Source organism: Centroberyx affinis, unplaced genomic scaffold (genome assembly GCF_046629955.1).
Source record: "Centroberyx affinis isolate AG114_WGS23_722 - 3 ecotype Tasmania unplaced genomic scaffold, CSIRO-AGI_Caff_v1 ptg002183l_1, whole genome shotgun sequence".
NCBI lineage: Eukaryota > Metazoa > Chordata > Actinopteri > Beryciformes > Berycidae > Centroberyx > Centroberyx affinis.
The window spans coordinates 260001-277104 of NW_027280491.1; the positions used below are offsets into that span (position 1 = coordinate 260001).

The 17104-nt window shown below is 40.6% G+C and overlaps 1 protein-coding gene across 1 annotated transcript in view; it reads left to right on the top strand.

Annotated features, from left to right (window-relative positions):
- Window positions 1-17104, top strand: part of fig4a (FIG4 phosphoinositide 5-phosphatase a) — a 59925-nt gene that overhangs the window by 27948 nt on the left and 14873 nt on the right. The window contains exons 17-21 of the mRNA XM_071532274.1: window positions 7946-8084; window positions 9320-9378; window positions 9617-9764; window positions 10527-10610; window positions 15420-15618. Coding sequence (XP_071388375.1) covers window positions 7946-8084; window positions 9320-9378; window positions 9617-9764; window positions 10527-10610; window positions 15420-15618 — 629 coding nt within the window. The remainder of the gene's footprint in view (window positions 1-7945; window positions 8085-9319; window positions 9379-9616; window positions 9765-10526; window positions 10611-15419; window positions 15619-17104) is intronic.

A 17104-nucleotide genomic window follows, 5' to 3' on the forward strand; every position in this document is an offset into this window, starting at 1 on the left:
CTCATATAATTCTCAGTATATTCAGTATATATATGTTCTTGAGTAAAAGAAAATTATTCACAAAGCTGACTTGATGTCTCATGGCACATTGACACAATATGTTCAATATGCGAGCAAATAAAATTCTGCGTCGTAAAGCTAAGAAACAGAGCTACAGCTATTGAGGTAAACTGAATGAGCTTACAGACGGCCTAGCTTTGCCTTGCCATATCTCAGTAACTACATTTAAACTTGTATTCAGTTGAAATCGTCAGCAGCATGAACTCTGAATGTTAAAACAAAGCTAAAATAAGCTGCGCTCCATTTTGAAAGACACTGAAAAGTGCAAGGTATCAATTCTCGCTGTTGTTAGGTTGTTCCTTTCCTAAAAATAGAGTATTTGTTTTAGTTTGGCACGTGGAAAAATAAGCAAGGCACTTCACCTGGAGCCGAGGGCACTGTGTCATACAAAACTAGTTGATTCATTTTTTTATCGTTTTACTTTAATAAGACTGAATACAAACCTTTTGTTAAGCCTCCAATGTGTCTCAAGCACGCAGTTACAAAATGCTTTGGTGTCCACAGCCCTCCATGGCACTGCAACATCTGCAGCTGAGCACACAGCTCTCATTCAGCATAGCTCCCTGAGGCAAGTGGCTGCCGGGAAACAATGCTTTCAAAGGAAATTTAGTGACATATTTTTTTGTCATCCTAATAAATTATCAGATTCATTCTCATCTCATTCATTGTTAATGGTGAGCTTGCTTTTCTGGGGTGTAATTTGAGCGATATTGCGGATATTTGATTTCCCATGTTATCTTGAGGTTTAATTTAGCTAAATTGATGCTGCTCTCTCTCTCTCTCTCTCTCTCTCTCTCTCTCTCTCTCTCTATCTATCTATCTATCTATCTATCTCTATCCCCCTTTGTAACAAAGACTTAATTGCTCATCACTACTTGACAAAGTGACTGTACGATGTGTTTTTATGTGTTGGCAGTAATGCCAAATGGTACCCCAGTTAGTGCTTGGATACAGTGTGTCTATGAAAATGTGTGTGAGTGTACACAAGCATGTGCTTATGTGTGTGAGGAGGAATATGAATGTGTGTGTGTGTGTGGGGGGGGGGTCTCACTGTGTATCAAGCCAGATGAATAGAGACATGGTACCTGACCCAGTAAACTGACCTCCTCTCTGGCTCTTCAGTTTTGACTCTTGTCATTCACTTCATTTTGAAAAATGCCATCGTTGATTGATTGCAGAGCAGAGCCAGGAAATAGCACATTGTTGATCCAGACTATTGTTGAGTGATACCCATAATGCAGTGCACGCACACACACACACACACACACACACACACACACACACAGACTATGACCCTCTACATACAGTACTGTGACCCACATGCTCAATAATGCTGTGACCCAGATGAACTCCTAACCTGTAGCGGTTGAGCAAGATGACTGTAATGATGACGCTCGATTACACCTATCCTCTCACCAGGGGAGCCGAATAAGAATAAAATGCCTAATATAGAAAAGCAAAAAAGCAGCTCCTAAACCATTAGTGTGAGTACCAGCTACTGTCTGCTGTCAAGGTGTCCTTTACAAGGGCATGACTACTCATGCCCTTGTAAGATCTTCATACATTTACCCCCGATCACATTTCCATTTCCTAGTAGCCTAGCTACTAATTCGCAAGTCTCCAGCGGCCACCCTTAGCCAGGGCAATGTGACTGAATTGAAAAACTCTAATTACAGCCTTTTTTTACTTGGTCCTTCTTGAACTAGAACACTCTGTACTATCCGTCTTTTGAGATTCTCTGCTAAATTTGATTTCTTAGGGGTAATCAGAAAATTGATCTTAAATTTTCCCCATTGAAAAAACGAACAAGTACAGATGCTGTCCAGTCCCATGGTGCATAGCTAGGTGTGCAGCATCAACTGTTGCTGTAGTCATTGCAGTCCTGGAATAATCAGGATAATCACATCATTCACCAATGTGTTGTCAAGAATAGATCCACTCTATATTGCTATACTATACTATATTGCTACACAAGGTTAGCTGTAACTAAAATATTTGCCAACAAATATGTTTTTTTTCAACATAAATTAGCCTCTGCAGTTTCAAAACATACATATATGAACACTAGGCAAACAAGGTTCACAATACAGGTGAGAGACCGCTGTTTTGTTAGCATTGGGCTAAATTCTGAACGTGTTATGCAAAAAGCAGCTCTGCTAGCTCAGTCCAGTTGTTACTAAAATATTCACAGGCAAAAAATATTTTTTGATGAAGAGAGAGAGCACCGTTTGACTGACTGATGGGCTGACTGACATAAATTTGGCTCCTGATGAACGCATCTTGTGGGTTGACAACAACAAAACACTCCTCTCCTAGTTACTTTGGAATGTTGAAAGGCATGGGATGACTCACTGAAATGACTGGTGTTGTTGTGGCATCGTCAGGAGACTACTAAACTAACATAGCTGAGGTTTAATAATCAAACTTTTACTTAATTTCCATGAATTGTATACAAGTAAAATATCAGCACAACACAAAAGCTCTGTAAACGTACTGTTCTCTATGTAAACTGATGTTTCATATTTTAATTCTGCGAATGGTTTATTCCCAAGCTTTTTATTTTGTTTGACAAGAATTCAGACGATGGTGATGGCAGAGAAGGGCCATGGTGCACAAGTCATAATTTCAATGCACCTTAAGCACATTTGTGAGTTTTTGTGGGTCACTGCACTTAGTGTGGGTAAGTCCTCATGGGGAGGAAGGGTGGGTGGGCAGTCCTTTTGTGTGTTTGTTTTGATTTTTCTCCCTCATGATACCTTGTGTATTGCAATTCAATGCAACCAAGATTGCTGCCCCATCTAAAACAGCTGCTGCCATCCAACAATATATTTTGATACATCAAAACAAGGGTCAAATAGACCATCTATTTGACCCTTGTTTTGATGTATCAAAGTTCCAATTTTTGTATTACAGAATTATACGAGCCAGTGATCCTTTGGTTCTTCATAGTAAATGAAGCCTGCTTTTCCACCTTGAATTTGTTATGTTAGACTCTTTAACAACTTCTCTCTTGTTCACAAATGCATTTTGGACACACGAGTACATTTTGGATACACACTGTCTTGTGCTTTTCGGCCTTCTGAATAGTTGGAGTGATTAAAGTTGAATGTAGAAGTTGCGTTGAAGACCAGTGGAAAGGGGAAAAAGCATTGCCCTTGTGCATTGCTGATTATTGGCTGATTTCACTCCATGCAATTAACTCATAATACATCTTGTGAAACCACTTTTTCTCTTTCTCTTACCTCATGTTTTAATGAATGAATCTCAGGCTGTAAATTACCCAGATAAATTACTGAGTAGCAGACAGTAATTAAAGCCATAGACCCTAATTTACTGTCTAATTATCTAACATGGCTGTTAGAGCAGCAGGCATGTGACTACGCAGTTGGGGGGTGGATTAGATAGCACCAAGCTGGACAACGCGCTAAACACGTGCCACACGCTAAACACACACACAAAGATTATCTTGGCACCCTCCCACAGCCCAGCGCCACTTTGCAAACATGTTTGTTATTAGTGTGCCTGCTTTGCAAGGCAAAGGAGCACACTTATATTATTGCTCATACTTATTATTAGTGTGCCTGCTTTGCAAAGCAAAGGAGCACACTCTTAATATTGCTCATACTTATTAGTGTGCCTGCTTTGCAAGGCAAAGGAGCACACTCTTAATATTGCTCATACTTATTAGTGTGCCTGCTTTGCAAGGCAAAGGAGCACACTTATATTATTGCTCATACTTATTAGTGTGCCTGCTTTGCAAGGCAAAGGAGCACACTCTTAATATTGCTCATACTTATTATTATTAGTGTGCCTGCTTTGCAAGGCAAAGGAGCACACTCTTAATATTGCTCATACTTATTAGTGTGCCTGCTTTGCAAGGCAAAGGAGCACACTCTTAATATTGCTCATACTTATTAGTGTGCCTGCTTTGCAAGGCAAAGGAGCACACTTATATTATTGCTCATACTTAATTAGTGTGCCTGCTTTGCAATGCAAAGGAGCACACTCTTATTATTGCTCATACTTATTATTTTTTTTATTAGTGTGCCTGCTTTGCAAGGCAAAGGAGCACACTCTTATTATTGCTCATACTTATTAGTGTGCCTGCTTTGCAAGGCAAAGGAGCACACTCTTATTATTGCTCATACTTATTAGTGTGCCTGCTTTGCAAGGCAAAGGAGCACACTCTTATTATTGCTCATACTTATTATTATTATTAGTGTGCCTGCTTTGCAAGGCAAAGGAGCACACTCTTAATATTGCTCATACTTATTATTATTTTTCTTTTTACCCGTGTCAGTAATTAAAGCCATAGACCCTAATTTACTGTCTAATTATCTAACATGGCTGTTAGAGCAGCAGGCATGTGACTACGCAGTTGGGGGGTGGATTAGATAGCACCAAGCTGGGCCACACGCTAAACACACACACAAAGATTATCTTGGCACCCTCCCACAGCCCAGCGCCACTTTGCAAACATGTTTGTTATTAGTGTGCCTGCTTTGCAAGGCAAAGGAGCACACTTATATTATTGCTCATACTTATTATTAGTGTGCCTGCTTTGCAAAGCAAAGGAGCACACTCTTAATATTGCTCATACTTATTAGTGTGCCTGCTTTGCAAGGCAAAGGAGCACACTCTTAATATTGCTCATACTTATTAGTGTGCCTGCTTTGCAAGGCAAAGGAGCACACTCTTAATATTGCTCATACTTATTAGTGTGCCTGCTTTGCAAGGCAAAGGAGCACACTTATATTATTGCTCATACTTATTAGTGTGCCTGCTTTGCAAGGCAAAGGAGCACACTCTTAATATTGCTCATACTTATTATTATTAGTGTGCCTGCTTTGCAAGGCAAAGGAGCACACTCTTAATATTGCTCATACTTATTAGTGTGCCTGCTTTGCAAGGCAAAGGAGCACACTCTTAATATTGCTCATACTTATTATTATTAGTGTGCCTGCTTTGCAAGGCAAAGGAGCACACTTATATTATTGCTCATACTTAATTAGTGTGCCTGCTTTGCAATGCAAAGGAGCACACTCTTATTATTGCTCATACTTATTATTTTTTTTATTAGTGTGCCTGCTTTGCAAGGCAAAGGAGCACACTCTTATTATTGCTCATACTTATTAGTGTGCCTGCTTTGCAAGGCAAAGGAGCACACTCTTATTATTGCTCATACTTATTATTATTATTAGTGTGCCTGCTTTGCAAGGCAAAGGAGCACACTCTTAATATTGCTCATACTTATTATTATTTTTCTTTTTACCCGTGTCAGTAATTAAAGCCATAGACCCTAATTTACTGTCTAATTATCTAACATGGCTGTTAGAGCAGCAGGCATGTGACTACGCAGTTGGGGGGTGGATTAGATAGCACCAAGCTGGGCCACACGCTAAACACACACACAAAGATTATCTTGGCACCCTCCCACAGCCCAGCGCCACTTTGCAAACATGTTTGTTATTAGTGTGCCTGCTTTGCAAGGCAAAGGAGCACACTTATATTATTGCTCATACTTATTATTAGTGTGCCTGCTTTGCAAAGCAAAGGAGCACACTCTTAATATTGCTCATACTTATTAGTGTGCCTGCTTTGCAAGGCAAAGGAGCACACTCTTAATATTGCTCATACTTATTAGTGTGCCTGCTTTGCAAGGCAAAGGAGCACACTTATATTATTGCTCATACTTATTAGTGTGCCTGCTTTGCAAGGCAAAGGAGCACACTCTTAATATTGCTCATACTTATTATTATTAGTGTGCCTGCTTTGCAAGGCAAAGGAGCACACTCTTAATATTGCTCATACTTATTAGTGTGCCTGCTTTGCAAGGCAAAGGAGCACACTCTTAATATTGCTCATACTTATTAGTGTGCCTGCTTTGCAAGGCAAAGGAGCACACTTATATTATTGCTCATACTTAATTAGTGTGCCTGCTTTGCAATGCAAAGGAGCACACTCTTATTATTGCTCATACTTATTATTTTTTTTATTAGTGTGCCTGCTTTGCAAGGCAAAGGAGCACACTCTTATTATTGCTCATACTTATTAGTGTGCCTGCTTTGCAAGGCAAAGGAGCACACTCTTATTATTGCTCATACTTATTAGTGTGCCTGCTTTGCAAGGCAAAGGAGCACACTCTTATTATTGCTCATACTTATTAGTGTGCCTGCTTTGCAAAGCAAAGGAGCACACTCTTATTATTGCTCATACTTATTAGTGTGCCTGCTTTGCAAAGCAAAGGAGCACATTCTTATTATTGCTCATACTTATTATTTTTCTTTTTCTTTTTATTATTCTTCCTTGCAAAACTTCGGTATGTAACTAGTCTCGCAGCGTAGCCGCGACACCCCTCAAAATACATCAAAACGTGCGCCTTGAACGGGAATCAAGTGCTATGACTTTTCTTAGAGATTGTACGTAAAGTTTTCGCACAAAGTGCGAAAACGTGCGATTTTCGGCCCATTGAAATGAATGGAGAATCGGAAAAAAAATCGCACAAATTCATCAAATCGGCCCCTCTTTGGAGCCACGCCACTCGGTCATACTTTGTCGCAGAAACATGATTAAAAGTTTACACGGGTCACAAGACTTTGAACACTTTTCAATAGCTACTACGGTTTTTACGCAATCGCAGATTACGTTTTATACGACTTTTGGACAGTTTCAGATTTTATAATGGGTGTGTATTGCGCGGAATGTTCAGACCTAGAGCACGTGATGTCGTCACACACTCTAGCTCCACGCCTTCAAGTTTGATCAGAAATCTTCCAAACATTATCATCTTAGTCCCACAGCTTCCACTCTACAAGCAAGATTTATACACCAAATTGTAGGCATTTTTGTCCTCTCTCACCCAATGTTACTTCCATTGAAATAGGACCCACGGTTTTTGAATAAATCGCCCAAAAGGGCAGGGAGTGCTGTCCGACACTCCCATCCGCTTCCATGTAATTTGACCGCTCAAACCCAGAGTGAGAAGAAGAAAAGAAGGTGATATATATTTTATCACAGCTCCTTTAGTTTAAATCATACAGACACATGTCATACATCAGTGTCGCCAGTGAAGTCTTGGGACGCTCAAAGTGAAAAAACATTTTCGATGCGAGCTTTACTTTTCGAGATACAGGGATTTGTTCGGGGACAGTCTTGGCTTATTGTGAGTGCTAATGAAACATTAGTTCAAAGTTTCCCGCCACAGGGGGGCCTGTATCCATAGCAACTAGTGACTCGGTCTCTGGGCAGAAATTGTCACACCTGCCCGTGATTGGCTAGGTGGACAGTTAATACTGTTTAATACTGTCATACTGTTTGTGTTTGTGTGTGTGCGAGGGATGGAGATGCGCACCAAGCAGCAGGCACACTCAAAATTTCCTGAAATTTTCTAGTTATTATTATTGTTGTATTGTGTTTAATAGTGTAATAGTTTTTGCTGGTAAGTCTCCTGTTCATGTGAAGAGGCCCTAGAGCTGAGTGTGTTCATCTTTTCCTACATTTAATTAATTATCCTCTTTATCTTTCTCTACTCATTCGTCTTCAACACGAGCGGCTGCTGCACTGCATCTTGTGGGAGGTTGCACTTTAAAGTTCAGCTTATGAGGGAGTGTGATTTGATAGTCATGTTGGTATGCTGCTTGATATCATTGGCAGTATGCTAAGCTAACTCAAAGGGACCAATTTATTAAACTTAACAAGTGACAAACTCAATGATTCAACCTCATTCTTCTAATGTTTTCTCTCACTTCAATTTATTGGTGTAAACTTCTCGCTTGATTGACTTTTCCTCACCTCATCTCAGCCATATATGGATTTTCTTTATATATTTCTTACCACTCTTTTGTCTCATTCCTCTTGCTCCCTCTCTCGCTCCTTGCTCTCCCAGACGCTGACAGGCAGGATGCCATCAACCTGTTTCTCCAAGTCTACCAGCCATCAGAGTCCAAGCCGCACCTGTGGGAGCTGCCCACTGACTTCTACCTGCATCAGAGGAGCACCATGGCCCTGCCCCAAGAGAGACGCAGGTACACACACACACACACCGTGCGCAATTGCCTTTGCGCTCTTCAAATACCGTATGTGTGTGTTTGTCTTTGTGCTGACTGAATAGTTCAGTGGGAGATCACTCACACAAGATTAGCACCTGCACCTGTGATTCTGAAATGGGTAGGCCAGCCTTCACAAGTCTGCGAGGGGTGACTAGGTTGTTCACGTGAGAGTGCAGGTTCATGGCAAGTTTTCTGTCATTGCCTTTGCTGTCACATGGTAGCCTTTGTAAGGGATTCAAAGCCAGAAGCTTTCAGGGCTGTTTGTTAACAATAGAATCAACCTGTTAGTGGAAAATCTTTATGGTACTGCCAAAGGAGGTTGTATGGGAAGGTGTTCTTTTCCTCTCTATGTACTGGGCTTAACTGGGCAAGCAATCACAAACAATGTATTCTTTGAAGAACATCAGTTTCCTCTTGGAAGAAGCCGGTCTGGACTCTCCTTTCCGTTATGAATCTGTCGTTACATCGTGGCGGGGAGGCACTGCTTTTAAAGGGAATGTACACATGCCTCTGCCCACGAAAATACCAAAAGTCGTTGGCCACGCCCTGTGCACCCTGCGCCTTGTGCCGTTAACTTTGTTAACGTTATGTTAACGTTATGTTATGCTTTTTCCCTCTCTTTTTTTTTTTGTGCCGTTTCTGCTTTATTGGAAAGTCACAGTAGCGCGGAACAGGAAAGACAGGGCAGAGAGAGGAGATGACATGCAGTAAAGGGCACCGTTTCACTATCTGTCACTCTTTGACACTCTCGTATTTCTTGACCAAGTTTTGACCTAGTTTTGTCTCTGTTATTTGTGCATGTGTGTGCGTACAAGCATATGGGCTTTGTGCTTTCCATTGTCTTCGTGCTTGCATAATACCAGACCCTGATTGCCTCTGCAGACTACTAGTTTATGCAGCCACAATGGGCCAGGGAAGCTCAGCCATTATTCCAAGAAATTAGCATGGCTGGAATTGAGTTCAGTTCTGTGGCCACACGCTGCTTCCTCTCTTGAATTCGCCAAAGTAGCACACAGTATTCACCCAAATTGGTCATATTGAATAAAAGGCTGATGTGTTCAGGTGTTGTAGGTGGTCCTACTCAGCCAATTTTCATATCTAGGTTATGTTGATGTCCTGGGGGAGTCTGTGCAGGTGTACTGAATATACATCACTCACTGGAAAGTTTTTTCAGAAGTGCTAATGCATTTGTATATTTTGTCTCTCTCCAGCTACACATTCTGGTGGTCAGATGGAATCCTATCCTACCTGCCTGTGGCCTACGACGAAGGTATCAGTTGATGCAACATCTGCAATTATGTAACAGGCTAGAGATTAGTACCTTGACCCATTTTCTGAAAGTGTCCTAATTGTGCTGTAATCAGTGAGGCTCAATACAGCCATAGGTTTGTCTGTGTGCATATGTCAATAGCATTTCTGGTTTGTTTTTTTAAGTGTGTGGATTGTCTATTTATGTGTGTCAATGTCTGCTTTTGTGTGTGTGTGTGTGTGTGTGTGTGTGTGTGCAGTCCCCTGTGAAGACAACATGAAGAAGATGAACGTGAAGAAAGTGAACCGCTATGAGGAGAGCATCGACATCTACACAGAGTTCTTCAAGCCTTATGAACTCACCTCCTTTGACGACACCTTCTGCATCGCCATGACCAACTCTGCAAGGTGGCTGCACACAAATACAAGTCACACTCGCACTATTTTGACTCTTTTTTTTGGGGGGTTCCTTCTCTGAGTTTTTGTTTGTAGTCAGTGTTTTCTTCCTACGTCCTTTTTCTTCAGTGGAACATTTATTATGTTTTGCAGGGTAAAACTCTTGAGTCTGCTGTTGTATAACTTTCTGAATAGCTAAGAATTAGTTATTTGATTCATTCATTCATTCATTCATGTTAAATTGTCCAACCAAAAGTCATTATCAGTTAGCATCAAAAAGTTAGTCATCATTTTAAAGTGTGCTGACAGCGAAGACACCTAAATATGTAAAAGTTGACATGGTTAACATCATGACAGGCAAAAAAAACCCCACAAAATAGATCTACATGGATTGGATGCAAGCAGGGGAGTTTTTTTTGTTGTTTTTTTTTGTTTTTTTTTTTTACTTAGCCGTGCCTCTGCGTCTTTTGCATAAGCTTACAGATTCTAAATCAGTTTGAAATACCTTTTAATTTTAATTAAAGGTGACATGAATTATATAGTGAATAATGAATCACTCAATCACTATATGAAATTCGAATGTTTCCATAAATGGTATCAATGGTTCCAAATATAAATTGGTTTAGCTTCTAAAGAAATTTCTAAAGGAAATTGGAAAATGATCCCAAATTTGGTTAATGAAAAACACTTCAAATGGGATAAATGGTATTAGCTAAGAGTCTATTTAACTACTTTATTTATCTAAACTACTACTTCTTTTCTTTGTATGTAAAGGGAGTTTATGCCCAAGACAGTAGGAGTGGATCCAAGCCCCTTCACTGTACGCAAGCCAGAGGAGACAGGGAAATCAGTGCTGGGGTAAGTGCATTTGAGTGTATGTTTTGTTGTGTAATAAAACCTGTTGTTTGGTGTCACCGTGTCCTCATACGCATGCTTCATTTTACACCGTGTCCTTAGGTAACCAAAAACAAAGCTCTTTCCTGTTTTTCCTGATAACACTCTCAGCAGTGAATTCACCTGCCATGAGCACTGTGTGCGCATACATTTTTAAAATGAACACACACGCACACATGCATGCACACACACACACACACACACACACACACAAACTCGCACATTTACACGTGCAAACACATTCAGACACTTCTTGTTAATCATGATGCCCCAATGCTATTGTTTTCCTGAAAATGAGGTTGCCATTTTGTATCACATTTGTATCCCGCATATAGAGCAAATGGTACACTTACTGAGTGTACAAAATTATACTACTCTTTACATCAAATAGACTGAGTATGAGTAAGTGAATACATGCAATAGCTTGGTTATTGTATGGTTTCACCTCGTAAATCCACTAGTGTCATGACGAGGAGATGAAGTTGAAAGGGAGGAGACAAGTTAAAGAATGTTTAAAACGAATATCATAAAGGATATTTAAGTCTTGAGACAGTTTCAGTTACTATAGCTCTCAGGCAGCACTTTGAATTATTAAGCACATGCAGTGGTGGAAAGAGCACAATAATGTTTAAAAATCTACTTAAGTAAAAGTAAATAGTAGCTCATTTAAGATGTACTCTAAGATGTACTTTTTATAAAAGAGAACATTGGTACATGTGATCTTTTCCATGCAATTCTAAAAGGATGAGAGGACACAGTTCAAACTTGATTTTGTTTTGTTTTGTTTTTTGAAAATTTGAAAATTACAAAATTAAGTGCATAAACAAAGTAGGGCTGCAACTAACGATTATTTTCATTGTCGATTTATCTGTCGATTATTTTCTCGATTAATCGATTAGTTGTTTGGTCTATAAAATGTCAGAAAATGGTGAAAAATGTCGATCAGTGTTTCCCAAAGCCCAAGATGACGTCCTCAAATGTCTTGTTTTGTCCACAACCCAAAGATATTCAGTTTACTGTCATAGAGGAGTAAAGAAACCAGAAAATATTCACATTTAAGAAGCTGGAATCAGAGAATTTTGACTTATTTTTCTTAAAAAATGACTCAAACCGATTAATCGATTATCAAAATAGTTGGCGATTAATTTAATAGTTGACAACTAATCGATTAATTGATTAATCGTTGCAGCTCTAAAACAAAGTAAAGCCAGATTACTTTTCTTGTACTTTTCTTGTACTCTGTGTACTCTGCAATGGATGTGATTTAAAATGTACAGTAAGTACAGTAAAACAATAAAATTGTACTTCAATAAAAGTAAAATTACTGTACATGTACACAAAGTAAGTACACAAAAGCTACTCAATTACAGTAACATGAATAAATGCAATTAGTTACTTGGGCACGTTTCATACACAAGCACACAATGATCTTTCTCTATTTGCTGTTATTCTGAAGCACTTTCTGCTCCTGTGAATGTTAAGTGTTGGAGGAAAAATGTGTCTTTGCTGAGAGCTCATTGTTCAGATGTTTGGTATGCAAACAGAAAGCATTCTCCTCAGCTCCCCTTTATTTGCTCGTCATTTACTTCAACACTGGAATTGATGTTTTGCATTGTTTCCCCATTATACCTGGAACAAGCTGCACGCATATCGCATATATCATATACATCATATATATCATATATCATATACATATAAGTTAGAACCTCCATGTTCTTGTGATATATAATTGTCTGTCTGTGTTATTGTAGAAGAGCTCCAGGCTATACACCTGACCACTGCAGCATTCTGCCTCACTGCAAGGTTTTCCATGTATACTTAACTCTTGGGCGGCCCAAAGTGTTAATTTCTGACCATCTAGAAAAAAATACCCCATGTGTTTTGTATATTTTGCTTGCCTGAGGTTTCTGAATTAATTCCACTATTGCATTCCAGGTGCCTCATGTATGTTAACAAAGTGATTAGATATTTTTATGTTTTTTTTAGATATTGTAAGAGTGTTAAATCCCTCATAACTGAATAAAACCCAGGCCCAAAGTGATATTACGACATATCGAAAAGCCTGCGAAAACCATGAAATGTTGCAAATAAAAGTGTAACCTTTGTATTTGCAGATCACATACAACAAATGCACATTTGAACACACACATCTAACAGTAAAAACACATAAAATCCAGGTGTAAATGCACTCAAGACACAATGAAGAATACAAAGCCTCTCTGACCACTTCCGGAGGTGGTGAGAGACGCATTTGAACTAATTTACAAAGTACTGTAATTGCCACCTGTTTTCAGTCCGCATATAGGAACTGTGTTAATGGAAATCAAGTTTTGTGCAGGGATCCAGCTGGGAAGCACAAGCAAAACAAACAGGCAGCTTGGGCAGTAACATACTACCAAAAATGTATTGTTAAAGGTATTTAACAAGGTATCTGTCAAATTTAAAAGATGTAAATATTACAAGAGGAAGAGACGTACATGAAAATCTGGTGAGGAAAAGAGAAATCCGATCCCAGTGCGGATGCATGAGGCGCATTTTAACGGCAGGTGTAAATGTAATCTAGCTAAAAGTTAGGTGGACACAAACTGAATACAAGACTGATGTTACTGCCAGGTGTAAAGGGGGCCTCTGATGCACCATGTGTGTTAAGGTTGCATGTGTGGGTCATTGCATTAGGCTGTCCGCTTGTCAGTCATATGTGTGACAGCTTGCGCTGATCTGACTCCCTGGCCTTGAAACCTCACACATCACACACACAGTATCATTATTCTCACTGAGAGGATGAAGCATCCATCCATCATTTTCTAGCAGTTTAGCCGGGTCAGGGTGATGGTGGCAACAGGGCAGGCAGAGCAGCCCAAATGTCCTTTTCCCCAGCTGCTTCCTCCAGCTCCTCCTGGGGGATCCCAAGGTGCCCCCAGGCCAGCTGGAGGATGCAGTCCCTCCTGGGAATGCTTCGGCATCTTCCCCCAGTCGGTTATACCTGAAATAACTCCAAAGGGAGGCACCCCGGGGGGCATCCTTACCAGGTGCTTGAACCACCGCAACTGGCTCCTCTCAGTGTGGAGGAGCAGTGGCTTGACTCTGAGGTCCTCCCTCCCAGATTGCTCATTCTTTCTGTCACTACCCAGAGCTTGTGACCATAGGTGAGGGTCGGAACAAAACTCGACTGGTTAACTGAGAGCTTTGCTTTGTGGCTCAGCTCTCTCCACCACAACAAGACACCTGCAATCTACTTGGCAGAGGTCACTGGAGTAATTTGAAAGCTCCTCAGTGGCAATGCGCCAGGGGTGGATGAGATCCATCCTGAAATGTTGAACACTCGGGATCACTCTGGATATGGTTGGGGTGCTGTGGTTGACACGTCTTGTGGATTTCGGGAACAGTGGATTTGGATTGACAGACAGGGGGTGATGGTCCCCATTTTCAAAAAGGTGTGTTCCAGTGCACCGCACAGCCTCCAAGGAGTCCTGTGGGAGGAGCTGTGGGCCCTGGCACCCCAGCTCAGATGAGCTCATCTGAGTGAGAGCTGGCACCCCATCTGAGCTGTGTTCGCTTTCTTGGCATTGAGTTAAGCTTGTTCAAGGTGGGCGTTGGACAGAGTTTACGGCTTGGCTGAATTTTAAATTATATACTGTCTAATAAAATAGGAATGCAAAGAATCTTCAAAATTAAAATGGCAGCCAAAATGCTATATGTTATAGGTCCGGTTGTCAAAAGTATCGATACTTTGATAAGTATCAATACTAAAAAATTGCAACAGATACAATACTCATTTCCAACAGTATCGATACCAGCAGTGCTTTCTCTTAATGAAAAATCAAACATATTATTTCTCCAAAAAGGATACTAATAGGAGGGCTATGGCGTTCTAAGATGGGTAAACACTACTGTAAGAAGGTGCTCTTTGGTCAAAAAATAGGGGAAAAGCAAGAATTGTCAAAAAAAAGGCAAATCCAAGGCACTCTTCATATGATTAAAAAGCTTTAATGAAAGGCTAGTTCATGGTAGAACAGATAAAATCAAGCCAACATGTTTCGGCCACACAGCCTTCATCAGGGCATAGCCCATTATTTCTCCTCTAACGTTAGCTACAGAGCTAGCTATCGTTATCAAGCAGGTTTGCCAGATGCCCGGTTTTCGACCGGACTGTCCGGTTTTCAGATGCATTGTCCGGGTCCGGTCAGAAGACTCGACCGGATGTTGAAATGTCCGATTAAAATCATTCTGTCAATAATAATCCACTAATTCTAGCCCTGCTGATTTTTCCCTATCATTGTTGGGTATCTGCTGCTTCAACAAGTTAAAAGTGTTCTGATAGGCTGATGACTAGAGCGGGGTAATCTGCTGTGTAAGTGCAAAGTCTGTCTGTCCGTCTGTCTCGTTTGCACCGGGATTTGCAATATGATGTTTCACATGCTTGTGCAGTATAAGCTCACTCCCCTCAATAAAAAAGAGCAAATCATGACGGCGATCGACACCTGTCAATCAAAAATGTGTTGTTTGATCTCAGACAACTTTAAAATATTGATTTCATGTTAAAATTATATTTTAACATGAAAGCAATATTTAAAAAAAAAAAAAAGATTGAAAATTCATTTTTTTCCCCCCGTGGTATCGAAAATGGTATCACATATCGATATTTTCCTGGGTATTGTATCGAAGTTAGAAATTCTGGTATCGTGACAACCCTAGTTATAGGTAATGATATGTTGACTCGTTTCTCTTTTGTTCACCTGTCGTGTGTGTGTGTGCGCGTGTGCCCATTCGCAGCAACAAGAGCAGTAAGGAAGAGACGGTGCTCCAGAGGAAGACTGCGGCCAGTGCGCCTCCTCCCCCCAGCGAGGAGGCCATCTCCAGCACTTCAGAGGACGACTCGGAGGAGGACCGCGATGATGACGGAGCCGTGTCCCAGCGCTCCACCCCTATCAAACTGCTGACGGAGTCTGGGGAGAGCACCCGCACGCAGGAGGTATGGAGAAGAAACACACACACACATGAACAATGCATGGGGATAGATTTATATGTGCAAAGACAACTGCACACACATCAAACTCAAGCAAATGAACACATTAATGTGTGTAGCGGCCAGTTTCCACATGCCGCATGGTTATAGACGCCAAACATGTTCTCAACGCGTTTCTTGAATTGGTTTACTCACAGTTTGTTGATTCTTGATGATTCGTAATGGTGATGATGAATGAATGGAGTAGCAGGTGAAGTTGCGAAGTAACAAAAAAAAAGGCTTTCCACAAAATTTAAATAAAAAACTGAAATAGGCCTTTTCAGTATATGATAATGAGTAAATCAAATAACACGAAAGGTAACCAAAATAACAAAACAAAAGTTACATTATTTCCGATCGTTTACGGTTGAAAACTACTACGCTCTCCGCCGTCCTCCATCTGGATCAATTACTGGCAAAGCCCCTGTGATTGCTCGCTTCCTATATTTCCTGTTCCGTCTGGTGTAAACAGGGACTCGGCCACCAGGTGATTCTATTCCTCTACACTATTCAAATAAAAAAGTTAAAGAAAAGAAATGGCTCTAACAATGTGATTTGGCACAAGCAGTCATCCCAACAATGAAATATCATATAGTGTGCAAGTCTGATTTAAAATACTTTTGTGAGGAATGGAATAGATGCGTAAAACAAAATGAAAACAAAATACAAATTTGTATCACTACAAAGCCTTCTTGACCTATTGTGTGACTTGCAGAAAAGGAAAGCCTGTCTAGCCAATTATATCATCTCCTGATTCAAGGATATGTAATCCCCTCAGAAGACCTCAGGGAAATGTCACCGCGGAGCACAGGTTGGGCTGAGGCTGGCTGCCTGACATTAAGCAGAGTCCCGCATTTTGGACATTAAAACTCATTTTGCATTACCACTTTGCATTTTGCAAATAAGATTTGAGCATGTACCTCTGATTGTATTTTCTCCTCCTCTTCTCTATCCCCCTCCGAGTCTCCCAGAAGAAATTAGTTCTGTCTTTCTGTTTGCGTCAAAGGGAAGAGTTGACGTCAGCCTAACCGGCTTCATGATCAGGGTTTTACAGAACAGAAGTTAAAAATGTTATGGTTTTGTGTTAATGCTGGTCTCAGGAGGGATGAATGAGAGATGCTGAATTTAGATGATTGATGACCTCTCTCTCATCCTCCCTCTCTGGTTGTTTACACAGTGTGTGCACACTTTTGCTATGATTGAACCGAACTCATGATTTTGATGTTGCTTGTTCTCAAAACTGGGTTGAATCAATGTTCCATAATGGCCCCAGTTCTGTACACATGCGCACACAGAACAGAAAAGAGTCATGTGTCCCTGTATGATTTAAGTTCTCCCTCTGTGTTGCCATGACAACAGGTATGTTTGACTAATCTTCCATTGAATGTGGCCTGTGGGGGTAAAAGGGGAGGAGAGGTAGGATATCAGTTGGCCAGAAATGGATCTCTGATAA